This window comes from Drosophila eugracilis, unplaced genomic scaffold, assembly GCF_018153835.1.
Source record: "Drosophila eugracilis isolate 14026-0451.02 unplaced genomic scaffold, ASM1815383v1 contig_440, whole genome shotgun sequence".
NCBI lineage: Eukaryota > Metazoa > Arthropoda > Insecta > Diptera > Drosophilidae > Drosophila > Drosophila eugracilis.
In genome coordinates, this window is record NW_024573306.1 from 1391410 (window position 1) to 1416441 (window position 25032).

General features: G+C 37.3%; 2 protein-coding genes across 2 annotated transcripts in view; one reads left to right on the forward strand and one right to left on the reverse strand.

Moving 5' to 3' along the window:
• Positions 1-25032, reverse strand: part of LOC108117127 (heparan-sulfate 6-O-sulfotransferase 2) — an 82325-nt gene that overhangs the window by 35809 nt on the left and 21484 nt on the right.
• LOC108117125 (phospholipid-transporting ATPase ABCA3) lies at positions 9525-16357 on the forward strand. Its single transcript, XM_017229356.2, is given in 12 exon segments — positions 9525-9753; positions 9755-9804; positions 9868-10327; positions 10393-12127; positions 12193-13527; positions 13683-13892; positions 13952-14240; positions 14304-14826; positions 14828-14940; positions 14995-15060; positions 15112-15549; positions 15616-16357. Coding segments are annotated over 11 exon segments (5367 nt in total). The 5' UTR covers positions 9525-9585; the 3' UTR covers positions 15530-15549; positions 15616-16357.

The following is a 25032-nucleotide window of genomic DNA, read 5'->3' on the forward strand; positions in this document are numbered from 1 at the left end:
CCAAGGAATACTATAAAATTTGCCTGATAATCCAATAAAGTCAACGAGAAGCATGGAGTGGCACTCGACTAACTGCTTCATTGATACGCACAAGCCGCAGACACTGACACATCCGGCCACACACACGCAAACACACACACCCACCGGGTTGTGCACACACACTTATGACAAAACCAGATGGAAGTTAAACCGCATTTATAAGTCGACACGGACAGACGACATATAGTGCAATGTGCCTGCCGCTGAAGGAGTCTCTTCCCAGTGTCTGTCGGCTTGTCCTGTTGACATTAGATTGTGTTTAAAGTGGTAAAGCACACACAGGCATTAGGGTGAACCTTATAAGTTAAAAATTAAAAAGTTTTATTTATAATTATAATTTGTAATGTATATTTTAAATATTTTTAAACATTTCTATCTATTATATCGACCATATATTCAACATTTCGTAAGAGTAATATAAGAAATTCCTTTGAAAACGTCAAGATTTAACCTATATGACACTATACGTATTATAATATTTATTATATTTTTATAACTTTATACTCCGAACCACCCTATGACCCACGAATATACTCATTTAAAGCCTTAGAAATTGTCAACTTACATATTTATGCAATGGCGGGATCACATGCCACATTGTCGCATACTTTGTGGCAGGCTTGTGAGTGTGAGCTTTGTGGGGGTTTGTGTTTGACAATCGTTTGCTTATGTTCTTTATCCAGTTTTGCTGTTGTTGTTGTTGCTGCTGGTAGAAAGGAAGCGGATGTCTAAATGACATTTACTCAATTTGCGCGCAATTGATTTTTTCCTTTTAGCCCTTGGAAAAACAAGACAGCCAGAGAGGCAGTAGGGCAAAAATGGAATAAAAATAAATACGTGACTTTTAGGGATATCAAAAGTATAAAATGAGCAGCGGCAGCAAATAGAAGAAATAATAAAAAACAAAAAGAGGCAAAGTCGAAGCACTTCGCCATTGAACCCCATTCAAGGACTCCCATCCCTTTTTTTTTATTAACTTCACACAATTTGCTCGTGCTCTTCGACTTTTTTCTATCAGCAATATGTTGGCTGGCTGACTGACGTTAAGGAGGTCTTAGAAGTTGGGTGGAAAAACTGGGCTGATTGTAGTCGATATAATCGCACATTATTGACACATTATTCTAGTGGCACTTTGGCCCACACTTGACAGCCAAGGCAACTCTTCATTCCCTTTTGATTTTATATGGTAGATATATAGATATATTTTCCGCTGGCCTTTTCGTTTTTGTTTGCCTTACATTATTTAATATTTTAATTCAATATTTATAATGATTTATGGTTAATATTTGAGCAGACATATGTTATACATTCATTGGCCATCAATTATAATTATGCAAATTGTTCATCCTTTTTTTTTTTATTCCAATAATAAAGGGACTATAATAATTGAAAGAAGTTACGCATGACGGTCAGTTGATTCGATAATTTGATGGCATTCGGTAATTTGAATGCCATTTAACCTTTATTAATTTCACTGCATCATCAGTTCATGTTTGATTGCTGAAGGATTGTCAGGAAAATAAAATCAGAAGATAGGGTATCTTTAAAACGAATTCATACTATTCATTTTTCACCTTTACCATTAATTAAATGAATTGCAGTTTGTAGGTTTGAGGGTGTGTGACATGGCAATTAATGCGACGTAAATCAATTGGAACGTGTTAATTAATGTGTCGTGTTTTGCATTTAAATAAATATCTCACAATTGTTTTACAACGAACAAAAATACATTAACGAGTGCTAGAAGTCAGCGGATACAAAAAAAAAAGGAGCTGCCATAATTGAATTTTTATCTCCTGCAGGAAAACAAGAAAGTCGAAATTCGATTCAATGAACAAGAAAAACGAAAGGGGGTATATATTATATAAAAGTTACCGATATATATACATATCAGCCGAAAAGCATGCTGCATAACTTCCAAAAGTTGTGTAGTTAAAGGCATCGTCAGTATAGGGGCATGCAGATACACATACTTCCACCGATACGTGACCCACTTGGCAAGCTCTGCCAGAGGAGCTCGACGATACGGAATTGATACCCAGAGCTCAACTTCCTGCTCCTCCTTCTCCGGCTACTATTTATGCATGCAAAATGGCAATAAAGTATAAATGTTTCAAACACTTTTGCCAGCATGCGTAAATAGCAGGCCAAAACGAGTCCAGACCTAATGAAATTGGCAATGCTCTGGCCTGACCTTTCAGCCTTATTGATTTACTGAGCCAGGGCAGCAGTCATAATCCTATTAAACTACTGGGTGTGTATATAGATAGATATAAAAACACTGTCCCATAACTAATAGTTAGTTTTTGCACTAGCAAACTCACCTCAGCGCTCTTAACTCAATCTTAATTCAGTTTTACATGTTGACCTGAAAGTAAACACGTTCTGGTCAACTTTTTATTAGCCCCATCATCTCCGGGTAACGAGCTCGTAAACAAGAGTTAAACCTTGTTTTTTGTTCTTCTTTTTTTAAGGGGGAAAAATATTCAAAACTTTACACTCCATTAAGCACGTTGGGGATAATTGAGTGAACCGGTGGCAGAACTGCTTAACGAGCTCTCAATAATTTGACATCATTTTATCAGAAAGTAATCTCAGTGCTGCTCTACATGCCCCATTTAATTTGCAGTGGAAATATGAATATTCAAATTTTTATTGCCAGTGCATCTAATTGCTTTTAGTTTAATTGCTGTAAGGATGCCTTTTCGGGGCCCTGTCTATCTGGTGCGTGTCTGCTGTGTGGCAAAAGGATTTGAGAACTCTCTGTGCTCGGTGCGAGAGATTTTGAGGAGGTTCCTTTTAATGGAATTATGCGCTTAGGGGCAAAAACTAATTCTAAGTGGAAAATGGAAAATATTCAACATTCTACGAAAGTTATGAAGTAATTTTCTTCAGAGGCGTTTGTCTGAAAAACTTAGTCAACGTTTAATGAACGATTAGCCCAAGGACTAGTTCATATTTTGTTATGCGGCTCTTTTTCTTCTTAAAAGGCTTAATATTTAATATATTCAGTACCTTTGTGAACTGAAATTTGCCTTCAATTGCCACTTTCTTGTTATTGTTCTGTGCAGAGATCAAATGCCTTGCGAACCCATCACCGTAAATCCCCAACTTATTTGTTATATTAAAACCTTTTTCAGGACTTTCGCTGCCTTAGCGTCTCCGCATAAATCAAGCCAAACATTAAATTATGCACACCAAATGGCAGACAAATCCTCCGGCAAAAGGATCTGAGGACAAAGGAATAAAAGCCAGCGAGTAAGGCGAAAGAGAAATATGAAATCTGCTACAATTATGTGTTTAATGCATAAATCAAAAACTCATTTAAAATGAAATCATGGCTTTCAGCAAATCGCAACAAAAAGTCATACCAGCGAAGAGCCCTGAAAGCAATTATATAAGAGCGAGTCGTGAGTGGAGAATATGTATAAAAAATTCAAAAAGCACGACACAACAACGTGTGTATAAGATGTTTCTGAAAGGACATAAATTGAATGCCCGAAGAAGAGTTTGGGGCAGAGCAGCTATTAAAAGTAATATAGCATATACACATTGTAATTTAGGGGAGAACCAACATGCATGCGGTTCATATCACCGACAGTGATGACGAAAAATTTAATTAATTATGTAAAAGTATTTTATTTTATAAACCAAATTTAAGTTAAAATTGGTTAAAATAAAGTATTACTGGATTGAAATTGTTTTTACTATATTAATTTTATATTTATAGCTAAGTATTTTATTTATTTTAATATTTAACAAGTATTTTTTAGTCTATTTGTTCTCATTAACTAATGGCTAACTACAATTTAGTCCAACTACCATGTTCATATTTCGTAAAAAGCAATTTTCCAGGCTAAAGCATATTAATCAGAACAATCCAAGGTTCTATCTTGAAATAATCCAACTAAGCAACACTTGTAGCTAGACTTGGCTGCGTTGCAGAACGAGTTCGACTCTGTCAGCATGTCAACTGTCAGCTGCCGCTGCTGCTACTCACACGTGAATGTCAGACACTTCAATGGCGCCTCCTCGGCAACAGAGGCAGTTGCATTTTCCGACGCCATTGCTGCTGCACTTGGAGTTGCAGGAAGTGAATGGAGCTCTCGACAAGACAGGCAACTTCAGCCAGGGCATGGAGTGCAGTGGAGATGAGCATAGAGCTTCGTTAGAAAGGATATGATCCCATCAAACTGTCTATGAGGTCATGGAGACCCAACATGAGGAATATCTCTTTCCTCGTTTGTTGAACTAATAATGCTAATTATGGTGCTAAAGGAAAAGGTACTGAGACTAAAAATAAACTGATTTTCAATTCATTATCCTCAAATAAAATATTCCTAATAAACTATGTAAAGGTAGTTACAGAGATGGTATATCCCGAAAATACTTGACCTTTATCCACCCTGTAGATATCTCAAGATGAAGACTGTTCGCCGACTTTTTCAAGACTATCTTTAGATAATACTTTTGTTCGCCACATGTCAAAGGGACATAGTGGGCAAACAATTGAGGCTCTGAAGAGTGCGGAGGAGTGTGTCAAGCCAAGTTAAGTGTCTCCTTTTGGCCTCCTTTTCGCTTTTGGCTCATGTGCTCTCCAGTGGGTGTGACAAGTACTAGTTGGCTTCATTTCAAAAAGCCATTCGGCCAAAGTTAAGGAATGTTTTAGTGGAGCAAGTCAAGTGTTACCTCCGCAAGAATGTATTGACATCAATTTGATTTTAAACAAGTCAAAGCCAATAAGTGTAAAATGAAAAGGCTCAAATTGCAATCGCAAATACACATGGACATCAGTCTGGACAATTTGTGCACTTCAATTGTTTTATATACTGGCATCGATTGCCAGTTATCTATTTCAAAATAAATCCAATTTGTACGAAAACACTCCAACATTCCCATGAGCTTAGAGATCCGTGTAAGTGCACTATAATAGCATTTCATATGCCTGTGCATAAAGTTATTTGTTTACCGACGAGTGCACAATATCCATATACAAAGCCAATATTGCACCGCTCAGCAATATTATTTCAAACTATTTCAAATGCTCAACAGTGGGTAATGCAATTCCTCAATGACTCTCGGCAATGTATCCTCTGGCTATCCAAATGTGTGTGGATTTATTTATTGTGTTTGGAAACTTTTTAACACAATCCCATTGTAAGTTGATGCTCGCCACCCTTCATGTGCCTCGAAAAGTTCTTCATACTGATGACTACATCAGGGATTTTACTACCCATAATGATTGTTCTATCCCTGAACTTTCAACAAAAGATGCGAAACTCTTTTATCTCCAAAATCCTGCTCAGATAATCGCTGGTAATAATTCATAACCATAAAATATCAATTTCTCGTCTCCATTTTTTTTTTTTTGGTTTTTTGCGCATAAATTTAAACCTTAAACAGCTGCCGCGAACGAGGGAAGGTCCTGGGACTTTGTCGTAGTGACATCACCAGGAGCTGGAGCAGCATCCTGACTGCCTGACTGGCAGACAAGTGTATCGAGGACAAGTGACAGTTATAACGGCAGCAGTTACAGCGCCAAAAACAACCAGCCCTTCAGTACATCATCGGTAGGTCTACTGTGCTCGTATGTGTGTCTGCGTCGAGATGTTGAGATGTCGAGAGGAAGGAACAGCTGCAGGGAAGCATATGCCCCGACAATAAAAATGTACGGCTGATTGAAGTTTGGAAGATTGTGATTTTTCACTGGCGCAAAGCCACGGTACATTCGCAACCCCTTCAAAAAAATAAAACTGAGTGGTTATTTTGCTCTGAATTATTCATAAAGCGAAATCATCTTAAAGTATTACTCGACCTACTGAGGGTAGTAGTAAGCACAGATTTCCCAAACTAAAATTTAGATTTTCGATGAGGATATGCTTGATAGAATCTACTATTCAAATTCAAGATCACGGAAATCTTTGACTACAAGCTCTAGACAAATTACCTTAGTCTTAATTGAATTACCGGAAAGTTGTTTAATTGTTTTTGGCATAAGTTACAATATCTTAAATTATTGAAAAGTTGGAATTTCCTTAAAATCTAAAATGTTTTTTACTATATGCAAAGACGAAAGATATTAAATTATTATCGAAAAACACAGAGGCAGCAGCTGAAAGACAGGTCTAGAAGGACGCCAGCCGTGACAGTTACAAAACATTTTACAAGCAATTCAACAGAAGCAACACAGAGACGAGAGCAGCAAGTAGTAACCAGAAAAGGGAATAGGATTGGGAATGGTTTTAGGTTTGGATATATATATATCTATATAAAGGACAAAACACCAGCTCCCAAGCAGAGTCAACGATAAAGTTGTCATAGTGTGAAGCGAACAATTCATCAGCGTCAATGTGATAAATTGTACTTCCACCGCACCGAAATTGTTGGAAATTTTTATTCGAAACGCAGGCAGAGGGCCATTCGAAGAAGGAGGAGTAGTGATGGTACACAACATGCTGGCAAAGTAGAACAAGATAAATTAGCCGTTTCAATTGAAATATAAACAATGGCATGCTAACATTAAGCATACGCACAGTGAGCACCGCAATGTTGATGTTGGGAAACCGAAGAAGTGCGTAAATAATCTGGCGAAATGTAGTTTCTGTTGGTATTGTTAATTAGCAATTTTAAAGTTTAAACAATTTTAAGTTCTGTTGAGAATTCTTCTTTTAAATGTAAATTACAAAATTTTTTAAATTAATTTTCATTTATTACTCAGATTGAGGTCTTAATTTGATAACTTTTTGTGGGCACATACATACGTATAAAAACCACAGAGAAAAGCTATCATGATGACGACCACAAAAACCTAAATGAAGGTGAAAATAGTAAACAATAAAATCTGTTGACATATTTGTTTTTGTTTTAACTAAAAGTATTCGATTCTATAAGCTTGGCCTTTTGTATTTACAGCTTTTTACTTAGAAAATCACAAAAATAGTTTTCTTTAATAATTTGAAATACAACAGAAGATTAACTTATCTCTGTGTTACATGCCAACTTAAAATTATAGCTATGATGAAAGCAGGAAAAATAAATTACTGGTTTTAAGGTTCCTTGCTCCTTTTAATGCACTCATTTATAGTTCCTAGAAAACGCCTTTTAATAATTTAGTTTATGACTGGGCGGGGACCTAACCAGAGAGAATTCCATAGAAGCCTTTGAATAAGTTAGATATAATTAAGCTTCAGCTTGAAGGACAGCCACTATGAGTGGCAGACACATTCTGTCTGTGGGCTGCGGGCGATGTCTGAAGTCGCGTTTTGTGGCGCGTCCAACTAACTAACTAAATGGCTGGATGAGTATACAGCAGACTGATTGACTGACTGGCTGACTAACTGACTAGCTGACTGACGACCACACACACAGGCCCTGTGTCGCCAAGATGGAGGATTGGTGTGCCACCTTTTAGAAGAAACCACAATTTGAGTGACAGCTGTTGACTGCTGGATCGCTGACGACCGCATGCTGTTGTTAACGACTCGTTTTGACATATTGAATTAAAATGCAAAAGAGCCCGGCCAGGCTAAGGAAATTACAGTCACTCAAAATAGTGGATTTGTCTACAAATATAAATCGAATTTCCAGTGAATTTTCCATTTGCCTATCAACTTTTGCTCCTTCTCCTCAGTTATGTGTGTTAATAAATTTGTAAACGAGTATTTCGAAAGGGCTTGGAAAGATCATAAGCCTGCATAGAATTTAAATACAAATGGAAAAATTATTTCTGAGGCAATGGAAAAAACGCAAATGATGCTATTAAAATGCAAACGATTTTTTGTTGTGCATTTATCTGAGAATTTACACCAGTCGGGGAAGGAAACATAAACCATAAAAAATTTCTTACAATTTCTGTGCAAGATTGCAAGAGTGAAGGAGGGTTTGTGGGTTGTTTTTAAGGGAATATTTACACAAATCATAAGAAGGTGGAACTATCAACATTTTTAAATTTTATGTAGCTTAAATTTTAAACAAAAAATGTCCTACGGACTTAAAGCTAATAATATGATTTCTAGATCCTAGAAAATGTTTAGCTTGGAAAACTCATTAAAATTCGGTTTATATTATGCTTCTAAAATAAAATTTATGAAATGAAAGGACTACAGGCAGTTATAAACTCCTGTTCAGCTGGTGAATTGTTATTGCTTATGCAACGCTTTAAATTCTAATTAAATGCAGGAAAGTAAAATATTTTGTTTTAATTATAAACCTGCACGATTTTTTCCCATTTCATTCATGGCTTAGCCGTGTGCAGGCGAGGCAGACATTTCAGCAGCAACACCACACCACTTCCACGCCACATTTAATGGTCATTTGAGGTAATAAAACTATCCGGCTAATACACCCAGCCATTTGAGGTACTTTTTATTTAGTTTTCAAATTAATTGAATTGAGGTGGAAAAAAAGCAATGGCTTAAAAGTGTAGAAAAAAAGGGCGCAATCTGAAAATTAGTTGGGCAATGGCTATGGTCGTGCCATTTGAACATTCCAATAAAAGAAATTAATGTAGTTGAACTAAATGTAATTGCAATTAATTAACTAAAACTATTGTTAGGAAACTAAATAATAGTTAAGAGTGTGGAAATTAAAGCTAGAATTATTAGAAATGTAAATTAGGTAAAGCATAAATTAATGTCATTTCCACAATAAATTTGATAACCCATTTAACCAGCTTTGGTACAGAATAATAAAATATTTTTAGCCTTTTAAGAGCCTAAGAAATCGTTCTTGGGTTGAATGGCAACTAATAAATGGCAAAACCAACAATAAACTCAAGTCAAAAACACATAAAAGATACTTATGTTCCCAGGACAATTTATTCATGCGTTTTCATGGGGAAATAAGTGAGTGGATTTCGTTTTGATGTTGGGTAAATGCCGTCGAATCCTAAAACCCGAATGGCAATAAAAATGAAACTATGCGTTAATTGCAATTCCCAATTGACCACAAAACGAACACGAGCCACACAAAATTTCCAACATAAACTCAACCCGGGGGCTTTGACAAACGACTGTGGGTGGTTGGTTGGCTGTTGGCTGGTCGAGTGTGTGGTCCGTGGCATAAAGTAGCTAATTACCGTTAGTTATGTTGCCACCCACAAAAATCCGCAATTAATGTGACTCTCCTCCACTTCGGGGAAAAGTGTGTGTGGGTGTGTGTGTGCGTGTGTTTGGGTTGTGCGGTTAGAACGCCAGAAAATGTTCAGTTCTATTTGAAACAAAAGTTAAGCGAATGGCGCAAAAATGTATGCTATATTTTTATATTCTACCTTGGGCTACTGACATTGAATTTGAAAATACCTTCCTTTTAGTCCACCAGGTTAAATAGGCCATTCAGTTTGGTTAAAGCCTTTTCTTGCTAAAAAAAAATTCTCAGCTCTAATCTAAGAATCGTTCGAAAAATAAGAAGATTTGGCCATCTTATGAGAATTTTTGTCTGGCAGGCCAACCTCAAAAAGTCAAAATAAATAGTCAAATTTTTTAAGATATAATATTTTCTGAATCAAACACTAAATTCACGGGATCCCAAAGGCATTTTGGTTGGGTAATGAGCCGTAACCTTACATGTTGTCAAAAATATAGGCTACTACTATGGAAGGACCTGAAATTACAGTTTGGAAATGTTGCAGAATTCCTTATGATTATTTTATTTGCTGCCCTAATGCCGATCATCTTTACCCTTGGCACAATGTTGGCAAAATCAATGTTTCCCAAACGAAAAAGAAATGGAAAAAGTTTATGGACCGAGAAGTGTTACCACAAGAGTGTAAGTTGATGATTTTTAGCTTAAGATTAAGTAATCATTTCTGTAGAACTTAATTTTGTATAGCTTTGAGGAATTGTATTACTTTCCTTATAATGGGTTACTTGATCAATTGATTGCTCAACTCGCCAATGTCTCCGACATTTATATCTTCGAAAGTTATGACACTAGAACTGAATTATTTTTGAATTTGAAAAGAGATAAAAGTGCATTGGGGATTGCGTTTCCATATGATTGGTATAGTATAACGACTATGCCGGAGCACATCAATTTCACCTTATATATGCCATTATCTATAAAAAGCAGTAGTTTCAATTATTTTGAATCAGGTTTTCTATTAATGCAAGAGCGTTTATCGCAAATATTCATTGGCTTTAAGGACTCCCGACATAAGAATATGAGCACATTGCGGATGAAACATTTTCCTTATCCCAGATATACGCCAAATCCCTATTCGGAGTCTGCAAAGTACATGACCTACATGACTTTATTATCCTTCCTTCTGCCCTGCATGACAACGGTTAAGGTATGCTAAGATCAGCTTAAAATATTAATCAAAATTCCAATCTTATTTTGTTGTATTTTTTAAAGTACATTGTTGACGAAAAAGAAAACCAACAAAAGGCTATTTTGAAAACAATGGGTTTTAAGAACTGGATCCATTGGCTCGCGTGGTATACGAAATCTATGTTTATCATGTTGCTCTGCGTGGCAATTGTGATATTTATTTATTCTACTGGAACGGTGTATGAATTCAGTAACTTGGTTTGCTTGGTCGTCATATTTCTCGTCTATATTCACTCACTCGTATTCTTTATATTCCTGGTAAGCTCATTCTGCTTCGACAGCTTCTGGGCCGTCGTCTATGTCTTTTTGCTCTACGTAGCCACGACCATTCCCTTCGCTGTTGTGGGTACGGATAATTCTAGTATTGCCTGTCAAATCGCAGCCTGTTTCGGTCTAAACTCTGCTCTGTTCTATATTTTGGATTCCGTGGCCACAATGGAGATGCAGTCGGTGGGTGTTCAATGGTATACTATCGCTCATACGGCATCCGGTAGCCATAGGTTAAGCATCGCTGGCTACATGAGCATCATGTTCTTTATAAGCTGGATTGAACTATTGTTTTGCCTTTATATCGAAGAAGTGCGTGGTGTATTTGGAGTGCCCGAGTTATGGTACTATCCATTTCAGAAGAAATACTGGCTTCGTAAACGTGTTTTACAATCAATTTTTATACCGGAACCGCATTTGCCGGCTTCAGAAACACATCATAGGAAATCTCATTACTCAATGTCATCATCATTTTTTTATGATAATCGAAGCGAAACAAGTATTCAGGCAGGTGTAAGAAACAAAGTTGGCGTGGAGTTGATAAATCTTACCAAGATGATTGGACAACGCCAGATAGTGTCTAATTTAACCTTAAATCTGTACGAAAATGAGATCACTACCCTGCTGGGACAGCCAGGTTCTGGGAAGACCACCACCATACTTCTGCTTTGTGGTATCTTGAAACCCACTTACGGAACAGCTTTTATTAATGGCTTTCAAATTGCTAAACAAGCAAAACAAGCGAAAAGCTGTTTGGGCATCTGCCTGAAGCAGAGTGCCATTTTCAAGGGAATGAGCGTAAAGGATCACCTCTACTTTTTCAGTCGCATAAAGGGCTACGGAAAAGATGAAGCTGAACTGGAATCAGAAATTTACATTACCAACCTTAAGTTGGCTGAGTTCAGAAATATCGATGCCAAAAATCTTTCCGTTAGTAACCAGCGGTGTTTGTCACTGGCCTGTGCCCTTTGCGGTGGCTCCAAGGTTGTCCTCTGCGACGAACCAACCACCGGTTTGGACACAACTGCGCGTCATGATCTTTGGCGTTTGTTGCAAAAGGAGAAACAGGGTCGTACCATCTTGTTTACCACCCAACATATGGAGGAGAGCGAGATTATAGGCGACCGCATTGCTGTCATTAATGATGGAGAGCTACGAAGTTATGGCACTCTTGGCTTCCTTAAGTATATGCATAATACAAGTTACACACTCTCCTGCGAGATGACACAGAATGTCTCACATTGTGAGCTGACAGAGTTGATAACTAGATTTGTATCTTCAGCCAAACCTGTCGTGCGGGGACATGATGTCAACTACAAACTGCCAAGAGATGAGACTCACAAGTTTTCGGAAATGTTCCGGGAATTGGAGAGCAATAAAAAGATCCTGGGTGTCCGAAGTTTTGGCTTAACTGATTCCAGCCTGGAGGAGATCTTTATCGCTAAAGAAATTATACCACGCCTCAGGGGTGGTACTGTGCCAGAAGATAATGGTTAGTTTATATAAACAATTTCCAAATTTTTATCTAATTACAAAAATTCACCATTTGTTTTGCAGAAAAGGCTGATTTTTCAGTCCAAACTGACTCATCAAAATTGAAAGGTCAGAGACCAAAATATCAAGAGCAAGAGCCAGAACCGAAATCAATTATAAAAAAAGAAAATTCTGAGACATTACTTCCGCCTCCACCGAAGACAAGGACGCCAAAAATTGCACCACAGGAAGTATGGACGCCTGAGGAAAGAAAAAAACCAACCGTTTCGGCCCAATTTCGGGCCATGTTAATAAAAAAGGCTTTTTATACTGTCTCTAAATTACCCATATTTCTTATAATACTGATCATACCAATTATATTCATTATTATAGCCCTTATCTCTGATCCCTATAGTAAAGATCTGAGAGCCAATGACCTACAAACTGTATTACCACTGTCTTTGGAATATTATAACTATGAGGATATTATCATCTTACTTGATGTCGACAATAAGCTGGGTACAAAATATGCAGAAGCCTATAAGAAATTAATCAAAGCGCCTGCAACAATTCAAAAGGTCGATTCGGTTTTTTCCTATTTATTCAGAGCCACACCATTGATAAGGCGTGATATAAATCGTAAATATGTTTGTGGTGTTTCGTTTAAAGATTCCTCGGCTATCACAGTCTGGTATAATAGCAAAGCCTTTGCGCACTCGGCACCCATTGCTATGAATCTGGTTTATAATGCCCTAGGAAAGGTGAAGCTTGGAAATCATTTTGAAATTATTGTTAACAGAGGTCAACTAGATCATTTCACTGAGAGAAATAAGAACTCGATTAAAGTGAGGAAAAAAAGACAGGATGATCCGGATGATCCTGATTATTCCGATTATGAAGACTTTGAAACCCAACCAAATGATGATTATGTGCTTCTTCCTCAATTAATTACCCCTATTCCTGGCCATCCTCATGTTGAATCAGGTAATAATGACGTTAAACTTGCTCCTGAGATGTCCCTTGCAGAAGCATCCTCAACCTTCTTTAATGATAAGGCCGTTAGAAAGAGATTCCTTGGTTTGATTATATTAATAACCGCTTATATAGCTCTTGCACTAAGCATTTTTTCTTTGCTCGTAACGCAGGAGCGTGTCCACAAAATGAAAGTGTATCAGGAAATACAAGGATTGAAACCATTCTACTACTGGCTAACTCACTTTCTTTATGACTTAGCCGTTTTTTTCATATTTATGGTGGCTCTCACCTTTGCCATACTACGAGTCACATTTTGGCATCAATCTTTAATTATACTTATACTTTTTGGCGTTGCTTGCTTGCCATTCGTCTATCTATGTACTTTGATGTTCAGTAAGCCAGCTTCTGCTTTCGTTTGGATCTTTATAATTCTACTGATTACGGGTAAGTGATTACTACTTTGGCCACAACTCACACAAAACAATCAATATGAATACTTATAATGAAAACACATAAAATACGATCTCTCAACCTCCCAAGATCACCTGAAACTGAATAACATTGCTGATATAATGTATATTTAACTTTCTTTTTACCAGGTGGATTACTTTTTTCCATTTGGTTATCATTTAACGTGATGGTGGTGGGCGGTGTAAGGGCTATATTTGTGATTTTTCCCATGTACGTCGGAACATCTGGGCTACTCAAATGTATGTCAACGCCTGAGTATTGCAGTCGTGAGGTACTTCCACCGATCGATGATATTGATTGCTGGTTTGGAACTAACAATGTATTCTGCTCATGCAAACGTAAAGATGTGAAATATTATTAATACCACTTTTGATAATTCATTTACTACATTTTTCAGCGATCAATAATTGGGTTGAGCCCTGGCTCCTGCTGATCCATGGCTTTATTTGGTTCTTTTTTCTTTCTATTTCAGATTACAGCGTTGAAATTGTCAATTTTCTACATCCCAAAGAATCAAACAGAAACTATGAATTGTCCGATAAGCACAAAAAAGTGCTCGATGAAGAAAGAAGAGTGGGTCAAATTTCAAAGCTTGATTATGATGAATATCCTTTAATAGTAGATCAGATTTATAAGCAATTTTGTTGCAACCAAGCTGTCCAATTAGTATCATTCTTGGTGAAGCCGTATGTACTAAACTCAACCTAACTACCTGATATCCTATATAGCTTAAACTCGAATATCGATAGAGGCGAATGTTTTGGCCTTTTGGGACCCAAAGGATCTGGAAAGACATCTATTTATCGTATGATTGTGGGCGACACCAGTATGACAGGCGGTAATATCTACGTGAATGGAATAAGTGTGAGGGATAACAGGGTCGCCGCCAAAAAGATTATTGGCTACTGTTCGCAGAACGACACATTACACGATTTCCTAACCGGTCGTCAAGTGCTCACCATTTATTGCCTACTCCGTGGCGTTCCCAAAGAAGAGATCCGATTTTTCACCGAGCTGATTGCCACAAACTTCGCTTTCAGGGATCTACTTGACCAGAAAATCGAGACATATAGTGGCGGGACCAGGAGAAAACTTTGCCTGGCACTCGCTGTCTCTGAAGGGACGCTTATTTGTCTCGATGAGGCCAATAATAGTGTCGATTCAGATACTCGCAATTTTCTTTCACAAAAGTTGGGGCATGTTAACAATAGTGGAAGGGCAATAGTTGTGACTACCAATGACTTAGAAGAAGCGAGTGTCCTATGTACGAGGAGTCGGTGTGTTGTTCTCCGGCGAATTAAAATACCTTGGATCATTGCAACATGTGCGATCTGAAATTTCTAATATCATTGTACTTAAGGTTAAGATCAATTTAAAGTCGAATAAGTAAGTAATAAGATATTAAATATGGCTATTAATAGTTTATTACACTTTTTATAGCCAAAAGGAGGAAGTGAAAAGGTTCAGAGCTGACATGAAGGAACTTTTTCCATCGGCAACCTTAATGTAAGATTAAATTAATCTATAAACTAATCTAAATGGTTGTTTTACTTAAAGGGAATCAATTGAAAACAATCTTAGATATCACTTAAGTAACCAAGTCTTTAAATTGTCCAGCTTGTTTTATCAAATGGAACGAAAACGAAACGAAGATGCTCTTGAAGATTATTCCATATCTCAGGTTTCCTTAGACGAATTGTTCATGATACTAAATAATGAGGAAGAAAGAGCCGTCATCGATTTTAACTCTTCAAACTCCGATGACGAGGAGAATGTCGAATTTGAAATTAAAGTTACATCGCCGGAAAAACAAGAAAGGAAAAATATTAAAAAAGAAGCTAAGCTGAAAGAGAAGAGAAAAAAAGACAGGCAAAAACGAAAGGAACAAGCAAAGAATAAAAGACCAGCAACTACCTCAGAAAGTTCTGATAGTGATGAATTTATACCAGATAAAGGTAAAAACGCAAGGAAATAAAGGTTATAGCCAACGACCTGGTAAGACTCTATACTCGTATATTTCTCAAATCGTAGAAAAATTATATCATACTTCAACATCCATAGCCCTAAAACAACAGTGGGAAAAGTGGAGCAGTCGACCGTATTTGTATTCATTAAGGAATTTCCGCAAGTTTTCCCGCTTTTCTCTTTGCCAACACCCCTCCTTCGACCCAGCATTTTGAGTTTTTTCGGTGTGCCTGGCTGCGTTCCGAGGGCAATGGTTGATTAAAATGTCAAATGCCTTGCATATTTTAAATGCCATTGCGTCAACCCCAGAGGAAAATTCATCCGAAAATTCTGACTCAAGCTGAAAGCCACCCAAGGTCCATACAACGGGGCAATTAAGGATAAGAGGACCTCAGCTCAAAACCAAGGACGATTTCCAGAATAAGAATTGCGCACATTTAATGGCTTGCAGTCTTGGTGATTTCACGTCTTTAGAAATTACACATATGGTTGCTACATCGTTTTTGAAATTTAAACTTTAATCTTGATTTTTTTTTACCAATTTTCATGTCAGTCAACAGAGAAAACATCAATTAAAAACGTTTTTCATTATGTAAACAAGGTAAAATAAGGACAAAACTGTAAGAAAACGTTAATTAAATGCAAATATTTTTCAAACCTTAAACTTATACCTTTCAACCTCTAAATTTGTTGATCCCTTATTTAATATTATTTTACATTCGCCATAAGTTAAAGCCTTTGGATATTACCTGAAACGATAAAAAGAAAAACATTGAAGATAAATAAGATTAGTTGCATTGAAGGAGTGCATACTAAAATAGTTGATGCTAAACAAGAAACTTAAATTAAAGTCCAACTTTTGGCGAGCGCTTTGAAAAATGGCAACCGAAAGGCGAAAGTTTGCCGGTTATCAAGTGTTGGCCAAGTTAGCGTTTGCCGGAGCGAAAAACAAATTGTTGCTGGCCTGCAACCAATGGTGCTTAAGATAAAGCTGGGCAGCCCCAAACGACAACGATGGCAAATACTAATTTTACAAGGAAAGGCAAAGTAGCACGAGTTCGTTCGCACAAAACTTTCTCCCAAACAAAATGAAAATGGGGGAAAAAAATAAAGAAAAATAAAGGAATAAGGGAAAAAGCAACAAAAGCGAAAGCTAAAATTAGTCAAGCGCAAAATCAAGGCGCTGACTCTTCGGTCTGGCGTAATGTTGATATATTAACTTGTTACGGAAGGAGTTTTGAACTAAAGAATTAATTGCAGTCAACTGAAGGGAACAAAGGAAAATGTTAAAGTCTTCCTTTTTAAGAATTTAAGAAGTAAATATATTTAAGAGAACCTTTCCCTAAGGGGATTTACAAAAATGATTTCTCTTTTAAAATAATTTGGTTAGCTTAAGTGTTTAAGTAATCTCTTAAGGATCTTAAGTATTTAATCATTAAAACAAATATTACTAAAGATTAGAATATATGCTTTGGTAAATATCTAAACGAAAAATATTTTGATATATTTTATTATATATGATTATTATCCCAATTTTGTACACCCCTTAATCCCCCTAAGTAACCTACATTATAATCGCGTCATAAGAATGATTGCCTTACAAGGGTAATCCAAGCTGTGGACCCCAGATTTTAGCTTGCTTTTCAACGTTTTTTCCATATTTTTTACTACCTTTATCAACTTGAAGCAACTTTTTTGTTTTTTCCACTGTTGACGGGATAAAATAATAAATCACAGAAAATATATGCACCCGACGCTCTTTCGTTCGTTTTACTTTTTTTTTTTTCGCTAATGTTCTTTATGTACGAGTATGTGCGCCGGAAACACGTCAGCATGTTATGGCAGCGGAAGCTGATATACTTGGGTTCGGACATGAAGGAGGAGAGGGTAGAGGAGGCCCAGCCAGGTTGCATGTAATGAGGCACTGATTGGTGCCTGAGAAATTGCCACTTTCAGTTCGCTGCTGATTATTTTTGCGCCATTTTCCTACGCTTGCTCTTACACTTGGTAGCTCCTATATATATACATGAGAACTAAATCAAACAAGTTGACACTTGCCACGCCCTGCTTTCCTGGACTGGGCGCATGCATAACTTTTGCCACTTTATGTGGCGCTGGCGTCAAGAACTTAACCTGCATCCTGTTGCAGTTGGCAGGCAAAATGTCGCAGACCGACCAGACGACGCACACCCCTGCCTTTTAGCCCATTATGCATTGTGACACTATTTTTTTTTTCCTTCCCCATATATATTTTTTTCTATATTTTCAGTTCTTTACGTTGCTTGGGAATTTTCGCAGCTCTGTTTCTCAAGTGGCAAGCGGAGATGTCTTTCCCACGACTGCCGCCTGCACTTTGCATAACTTTGTAGCATACTTTCGAGCGTGTTTCGTCCCAGGATCATGTTCCACAGTTCCCAATGGAGACCGTTTTTTGTTCTACTCTCGCCTCTGCTCTGTTCTTGTGCCACATTATGTATTATAAATGCATAAACATTATGCCTGACGTTTACTTAATGCTTGCATAACTCGGGAGCTGGAAAAACTTTTCAATAATTACTGGGGAAAAACATCATAGAGGGAAAGCCACCTAAACAGGTGTGGTTTAAGTAGGCGGAAAAGTTTGCTTTTTGCATTTGAATGAAATGTAGCCATTATGTGCTTTAGTTGATTTAGTTGCACTTTTAAGAAAGTATTATTTTTAAAGCGCTAACTTCTCTTTTTAAAATTATAGAGAATCAAAAAAAACTCCTATAAATTCTAAATATAATGAGAAAAAATTCCATTTGCATGGCGCTAAGCAGGAAAAGATTCCATTGTTGGTATTTATTCCATTAAACAAGCTTTACAGAAACACTTGAAAGTATTATAATTTTCCATTCCAGGCAGCGAGATACTTCACCACCAACGTCCTCTTAAAATTATGAGCAGCAACAAGAAGTCAACATAGCCGACTTGGGTCTTATCCGCCGTCATCTCCCCATCTGCCTTTTATACTCGATATATATATATATATATATAGACGTACTATATCTCCCTGTTTAAGCCTGTGAAAGCTGCTGCAATTACCTTGTTAATACGCATAAAAATGCTGTAACAAGCGAAATAGAAGAAAAGACTTTGGAGCCTCCAGTTTGAACCCAGAAAAAAGCTGGGGAATCCCCTATGAAGCAGCTTTGCCGTCAGCGACAAAACACAATCAGATTAAAAAACAATGCGAAAAAGAAGCAAGTTTTCTTTTTCATTTGCCGTAACGCACAGCAGTTTTAATCCGCTTTTAATTGCCTGAAATCCAATTGGCGACCTACATAGCAACCTGGTTCAAAGTTACTCTTATCCTCTCCTCATCCTTTTGCTCTCTTCCAAGCCCGTACACCCACAATCCGTAACCCGTAAAATGGACAAGCAATTAGTAGAGTACAAAAAAAAACCGGATAAACTAGTTTGTTAAACTGGGAGGGAAGTGATGGGGAAGGTAACTGAATGGTTCAAATAAAAACTTTTATTTCAGCAGCAGTCCAGTGAAGGTGGCAAATTCCAAAAGTAGGCAACAAAAAAAGTCTCACACTTAACCGCTAATGATGAAATTGCTCTGGCCACAAAATGTTTTTATTAAATTTCCTAATTTACTTAATTAATTCACCGATTGGCAGTTAGCCAAGTTACATTTGTTATTCGAATTCAGACATGATTTCATTTCGCAGCAGTATATTTCCAAGTAAACACTTTTAAGTGTATTGGACAGAAACTGTCTCGGAAAAGATAAAAGAGAAGTGACAGAAATGGACAGCGAAACCGGCAATATTATTATTGCCAAAGTGTACAAATTTCTGTCGCAACAAAAAAGTCACAGTTTCCACCTCAATATTCTGGTTATTTTTCTTAGCAGTTTTCTTTTTATTTTCTTTGTCACTTGGCTTTTGTTGACTCTTCTGCCTTCCTGCACTTGACGTTATTCTCAGGGAGCATAAATCGTTTTGGCTGCTTTTCTTACCAGCTGGCCAATGCCCGTAATTGTCCTGACTTAACTTCTCCGGATTCAACATGGTTTTCCTGTCATATTCTGCTACTTCCCAGCGAGCTGCCAAAACCACTATATTCTAATTGTTATTGCGTTTTGACAGGTACCCAGGAAAGACCTTTCCCTTTTTATTCTGTCACGCGAAGAGGGCAATAAATAAGTCAGATGTGTCACATCAATTTCTTGAAACTTAAATTGAGGATACATTTATTTTCTTTTTAAAATTTTTGAATTTAAAGAAATTTTTTTAATACATTTTAGTATTATTTTCCGGTATTTTATGAGACCTAAAGATGTCTTAGTCATATACAAATTTTTCACTAATATTTAAATGTAAATTTTCCTCAAATTTCTTAGTTTCCGAACTTAATCACATGCCCTAAAGATGTAGTACTCACCAACTAGTACACCTTCCAGTCATAGCCTACAGTTAAAGTCATTTATTAAGTGCGATCTTGGGCGATGCCAACTAACCCGCACAAATTTATTATGGTCTAGTCTATGGGCGTCGTCCGGTGGCCGAATGAAGATAATAAATTCTCGCACTAAAACCTGAGCGACATTCAACAAAATAATTACCAGCATATTTCGAATGTCTCACGGGGAGCACCATGGCACAATTTATCATTTCGCTCCAGCTGTGGGTGTACAAACTAGTGGGCGGTATTTTAGGATGGCTGACGGAGAACAGGAGCTCATTTCATAACTCAAAAGCCTCGAGAGTCATTTATAAGGCTAGAAGGCGAAAAGTTTTTTTTTTTTTTTTTGCCAAGGCAAAAGGAGGATGGAAAACTTTGACTTGAACTTGTTATTTAACACTTTTGCAGGCGTACCGACACTGACAACTGGGCGTGGTCAGAGCTGTTAAAATATATATATATACAATCATAGAAATGCACATGAAGAGGGAGAAGGAGAAGGCGGGACCAGGATAGATGGTCCAACATGCACGGACACTTGAGACAGTACGGAGTACTCGACGGGATATTCCGTTTGAAGTGCGAATAGTTTAGGCAAGCATTCGTCTCTTTCCCAGTGTCGTCTGGCAGTGTGTGTGTGTGTGTGTGCGTGTCAGTGTTCTCAGTGTTAAGCATTGCAAACACGTATTTAGTAATTAATTACACTTGTGTCTGAGAGTTCAGACAGAGACAGGGGGTAAGACCACGACTTCTAGACTCTCGGTTTGACATGTGATTATGCGCTTTTAGCATCTGTTTGCAAATCGGTAATACTACTACGATGCACATGTCCTTTCATTTGTCATCTGTGCATTTTGAGATATCAAATGGAAATTGGTTTTATTTAAGCAATGATATATCTTATAACTAATAGTATCTATTATACTTTAATTGAATTTCTCTTAATGTTCTTCCACCTGTTAAGTTTCTTGAGATTTAAACCTGCTTAAGTTAAAGGAAAAGTAGCAATAAACTCGTTAGACCTAAAATAAATGTTTATATTATATAGCATTTTAAGCAATAATACTCTCGATAACTTGTATATATAAAATCCACCTCGATTCCAAGCTTTCAATTTTTTCTACCAAAATAGTTCAGGCTTAAACTACTCTTTTTTTCTCCAAAAGTATTCGAAAATGTTGCCCTACAAAGTAGGCAACATAAAGTCTGAGCGGAAACTTTGAAAGTTTGGAAAACTTTAAAGAATGCAGCACAGGTACTTCAACCTCTCCCTTCTCTACCTTATTACACTTCAGTTGCTCCCTTCTTTGGGCACACATAAATTGGCAAAGAAAAAAATATAAATTCCTCCTGCTTAGCGAATTTTTAGCTTAAAGCGTTTTCACATGATTTGGCGGGGAAACCCCACAAAATAAGGAAAAAGAGGAAAAGAATGGAAGGGGAGTTGAAAAGGTGAAGCGGTGTTTGCTTTTTGGCTGCTGCTATTTTCCTCCTCCATTATTTAACTTTTCGCTCGATGTTTCCTCTTCCTTTACTTTTTTGGTGTAATGCGCCTTGTTACATCTGTCAGCTGCACACCTGCCCCGGTGTAGCATGAACACATGCATATTTAATGGATAAAAGTCTGAAGCTAATAAAATCCACTTTAACGCAAAAGGCAAACGGAACTTTTCGTAACCCCTCATAATTGGCTTAAACACTGCTGGTGGTGCCTAATTTCACTCTTGTATTTCTTAATTTAAGCCCTAATTTGATCTGCCATAAGACTGACTTTGATGTCCTTTTCAAAATTTGTTTGCCCTTGCCTCCCTCCGTCTTCCAAATGCAAACCAATATATTCTTCTATTGAAGACTTTCGTTTTCATTATCTGGTTCAGTTTTAATTGAATAAAACATGAAATTGTGCTCCTCCCTTCTCTGAAGTTTAGGCAAATTGTGCAATTAACTTGATTGAAATTGTAATTACAGTTAACATAAAAGTTTGTGATGGGTCTTGTTTGACTTGTTTGGAAATTTGGTAAAGGCTTGATAACATTTTAACTTTTCAACCATTTTATTTATTGGCCATTAAAGAAGCTTTAAATATTTAATAAAAAAATTCTAGTAGTTAAATTTAAAGAGACATTTTTGCTTCCAGATTTGTTTTTAAACTTCAGAACTAGCTAAAATATCTTAGTAAGTAAAAGATTGAGCAACTTTCATGATGGAGAGTATATTTTGTTGTCCCCACTTGGACATCAGCTTAAGTTACTATTCCTCGAAATCATTGCAACATGGTTGCAGATGTGACCGCAGCAGATTTGCTTGCAGCTAAAACTTTCGCACCACGGCAGCAAGTGCAAAGTACGAGACGTGTCCACAATGCAGCTGAAACAAACAAAAGCTGGCAAACTACCACCCAACAAGCACCACCCTGCAGTGGAACCAGAACAAAAGGAAAGCTTTTCCCAAAACATAAATATCCTGGAAACCCAAAGAGAGAGAGAGAGAGAGAGTTGTCGGTCGCATGGCCTTATTGGCTCATTAGTAAATGAACTGTAAATGGACGGCAAAGCCTGTCAAAAGATATGAACCTGGCCGCAAAACGTTATCGGGAACCGTCTGCCTCCTGTTCCGAAGTCTAGCCGTCCATAATCCCCCATTTATTTGTTTTCAATCAACTTAATCATTGGTAATGGACACTGGCTGGGGGGCAGACAATAGGCTTGTACAAGTTTCAAATTACTCAAAAGTGAAGGGTATTAATTGCCATAATAACAGAGAAATATGGGAGAGCAATTTCTATTAATATTCAAGTGTTTTGGGAGATGAATAGGGTATACTTATAAAGAATATTACATTCTTTTTCATGTTCTGCGAAATCCAATCTGCACTTTCCTAGCTGCAAACAAAAATGGTTAGGCCCAGCACGGACCGCAAAACGTAGACATGAAATGTTGACCTCTGGAGTTCACTGACCTTGAAAGACCCCGTGTCCGAGAGTTTGTTGACAACTTGGCATTTGACCAATTAGCCAATAATTTTAGCTTTGGGTGTATATTTAGAAAACAAACAGGGAACGTCCATCGCGTGGTCAAAGCCGAAATATACACATCACGTAAGCTCCATTCCTGTGATTTTGGTAATATGAAGCACGGACTTGACATAATAACGAGATTAAGGCTTTGAAATCAAACACACACAGGACCTAAACCTTATTCGCTATAATTATAGTAATTCCACTAAGAGTTGGTAAAGTTCCCTAGTAATTGATAGTTGTATAAAACGATTTACTATTACTAGCAAATTTTGATTGTTTAAAAAGTATAAGAAACTAAAATGGCAATTTTAATTCAATTGTCCATTAATTGAAATGGCAAATTATTACTCCCAACTACGATATTTATAAACGATTTTCTGAACACTTGATGGTACTTAAATGGCGCACCAAATGGCCAGACATAACCGTATCCGATGATAGCCAACGCGAACAGAAATGTACTGTCGTTCTACTCCGTTGGAGGTCAGGTCATGTCATATTCTCGATTGGCGGACTGGACCCCCAATTTACCCCTCAGCTCAATATGGAAACTTTTATCGCGCTGTCGAGTTTCAGATAAAACGCGAGCAGAGCGAAGGAAAAAAAAAGACATAAAACGCGGAACACGTTAAGTGCAACCATGGATTGGTCTAGTCCGCTGCCATGTGGCGTCATTAACGTGTGGCAACACGTTATTGTTTGACGACCAATCGAGGGCGGTAAGGTGGCGGCATGGGGCAGGTGCCTGTTATAGGAGGAGGCGTGGCATTAGAGGCAACGGAATAACCGCACATAATGGTGGCCCATTTCATCGAGCGACCAGGAAACCAGGCAAAGGCAATGGGAAAACTTGCGGAGGGAGAGAAAAACGCAAGCTTTATATTCGCCATTTACGTGTTGAACATGGAATTTAATTTCTTCGGTAATTAATTGCAATCGTGTTGGCATTAGGTTTAATGCTCTAATTGGGCAGATGTTTGTCCGATCTACCACGTGTGTGTGTATTGGGTGTGTTTAATGGGGTGTCCGTGGCATGGTGTGCGTGCCACCATATCAAATTGTTTGACTTTGGCTTCGCCATTTTATTTGTCAAGTCAGTGTGGACATTAAGATGAAATGCAATGCTCGCCTAATTGATTTTATGATTTGCTTAATTGTGTTGGCACTTAAGCACGTTACTGGGTTTTGTCTTTGCTCAAATTAAATTAAGCGTTGACGCGTTTCACTAAGCCAAAAGCACAGCGGGAAATCATTAACGGAAATTGTCATTTAATTTCATTACGGTTAAGGGATGGCAGAGTAAGTTTTTCAATATATTATATGTTATTATTTTTAATATATTATTTATCACTCTCACCCCTTGTAGACCATCATTGAATAAGAACTCAAAGCTCACCTGAAAGGACAGACAAAGAAAAATATACAAATTAGAGAAAAAATATTTTCAGTCATCAAATCTGCTTTATGTATTCTAAATATATAAAACATATATATATCTTTCGGGTCATTTTGCTTGCCCTTTTCCCAAAGGCGAGTAAACCGAGACTAAGGTCCAGAAAGCCTATTAAGACCCAAACACACAGACGTAAAAGGACGAAAAAGGATGACCGAAAAGAAAATGGAGAAAATGAGATTGAGAAAAAGTTGGCGAAACAAATACTAAGGGAAAAACGAGACCCAAGCAAGACCCTTATTATTTTTCATACATTTTTTTAGCAGGCGCTAAAACGTTAGCACACGTTTGTCTAGTGAATCGCCACGGGGCGCCACTCATTTAAGTCCACAAAGTAAATTTTAAGTACCAGCGATTCCTCGGTTCGGAGTTCTTGGGTTAGGAAACAAGAGCAGGGAAACCTTATTTTGGGTCTTTCTTTAATTATATGGTAATTACAAAAATAATTTGTTTATTTAAGTTGAGAATTATTTGACAACTTGGAGGCCTCTTTAACAAGTTTCAGATTTTAATATTACATAGAATGCTGAAGTAAATATCTACATCAAAAAATTAATTAGAAACAAGTTATAAATCAATAAGTAAATACTAATAATGGCCGACA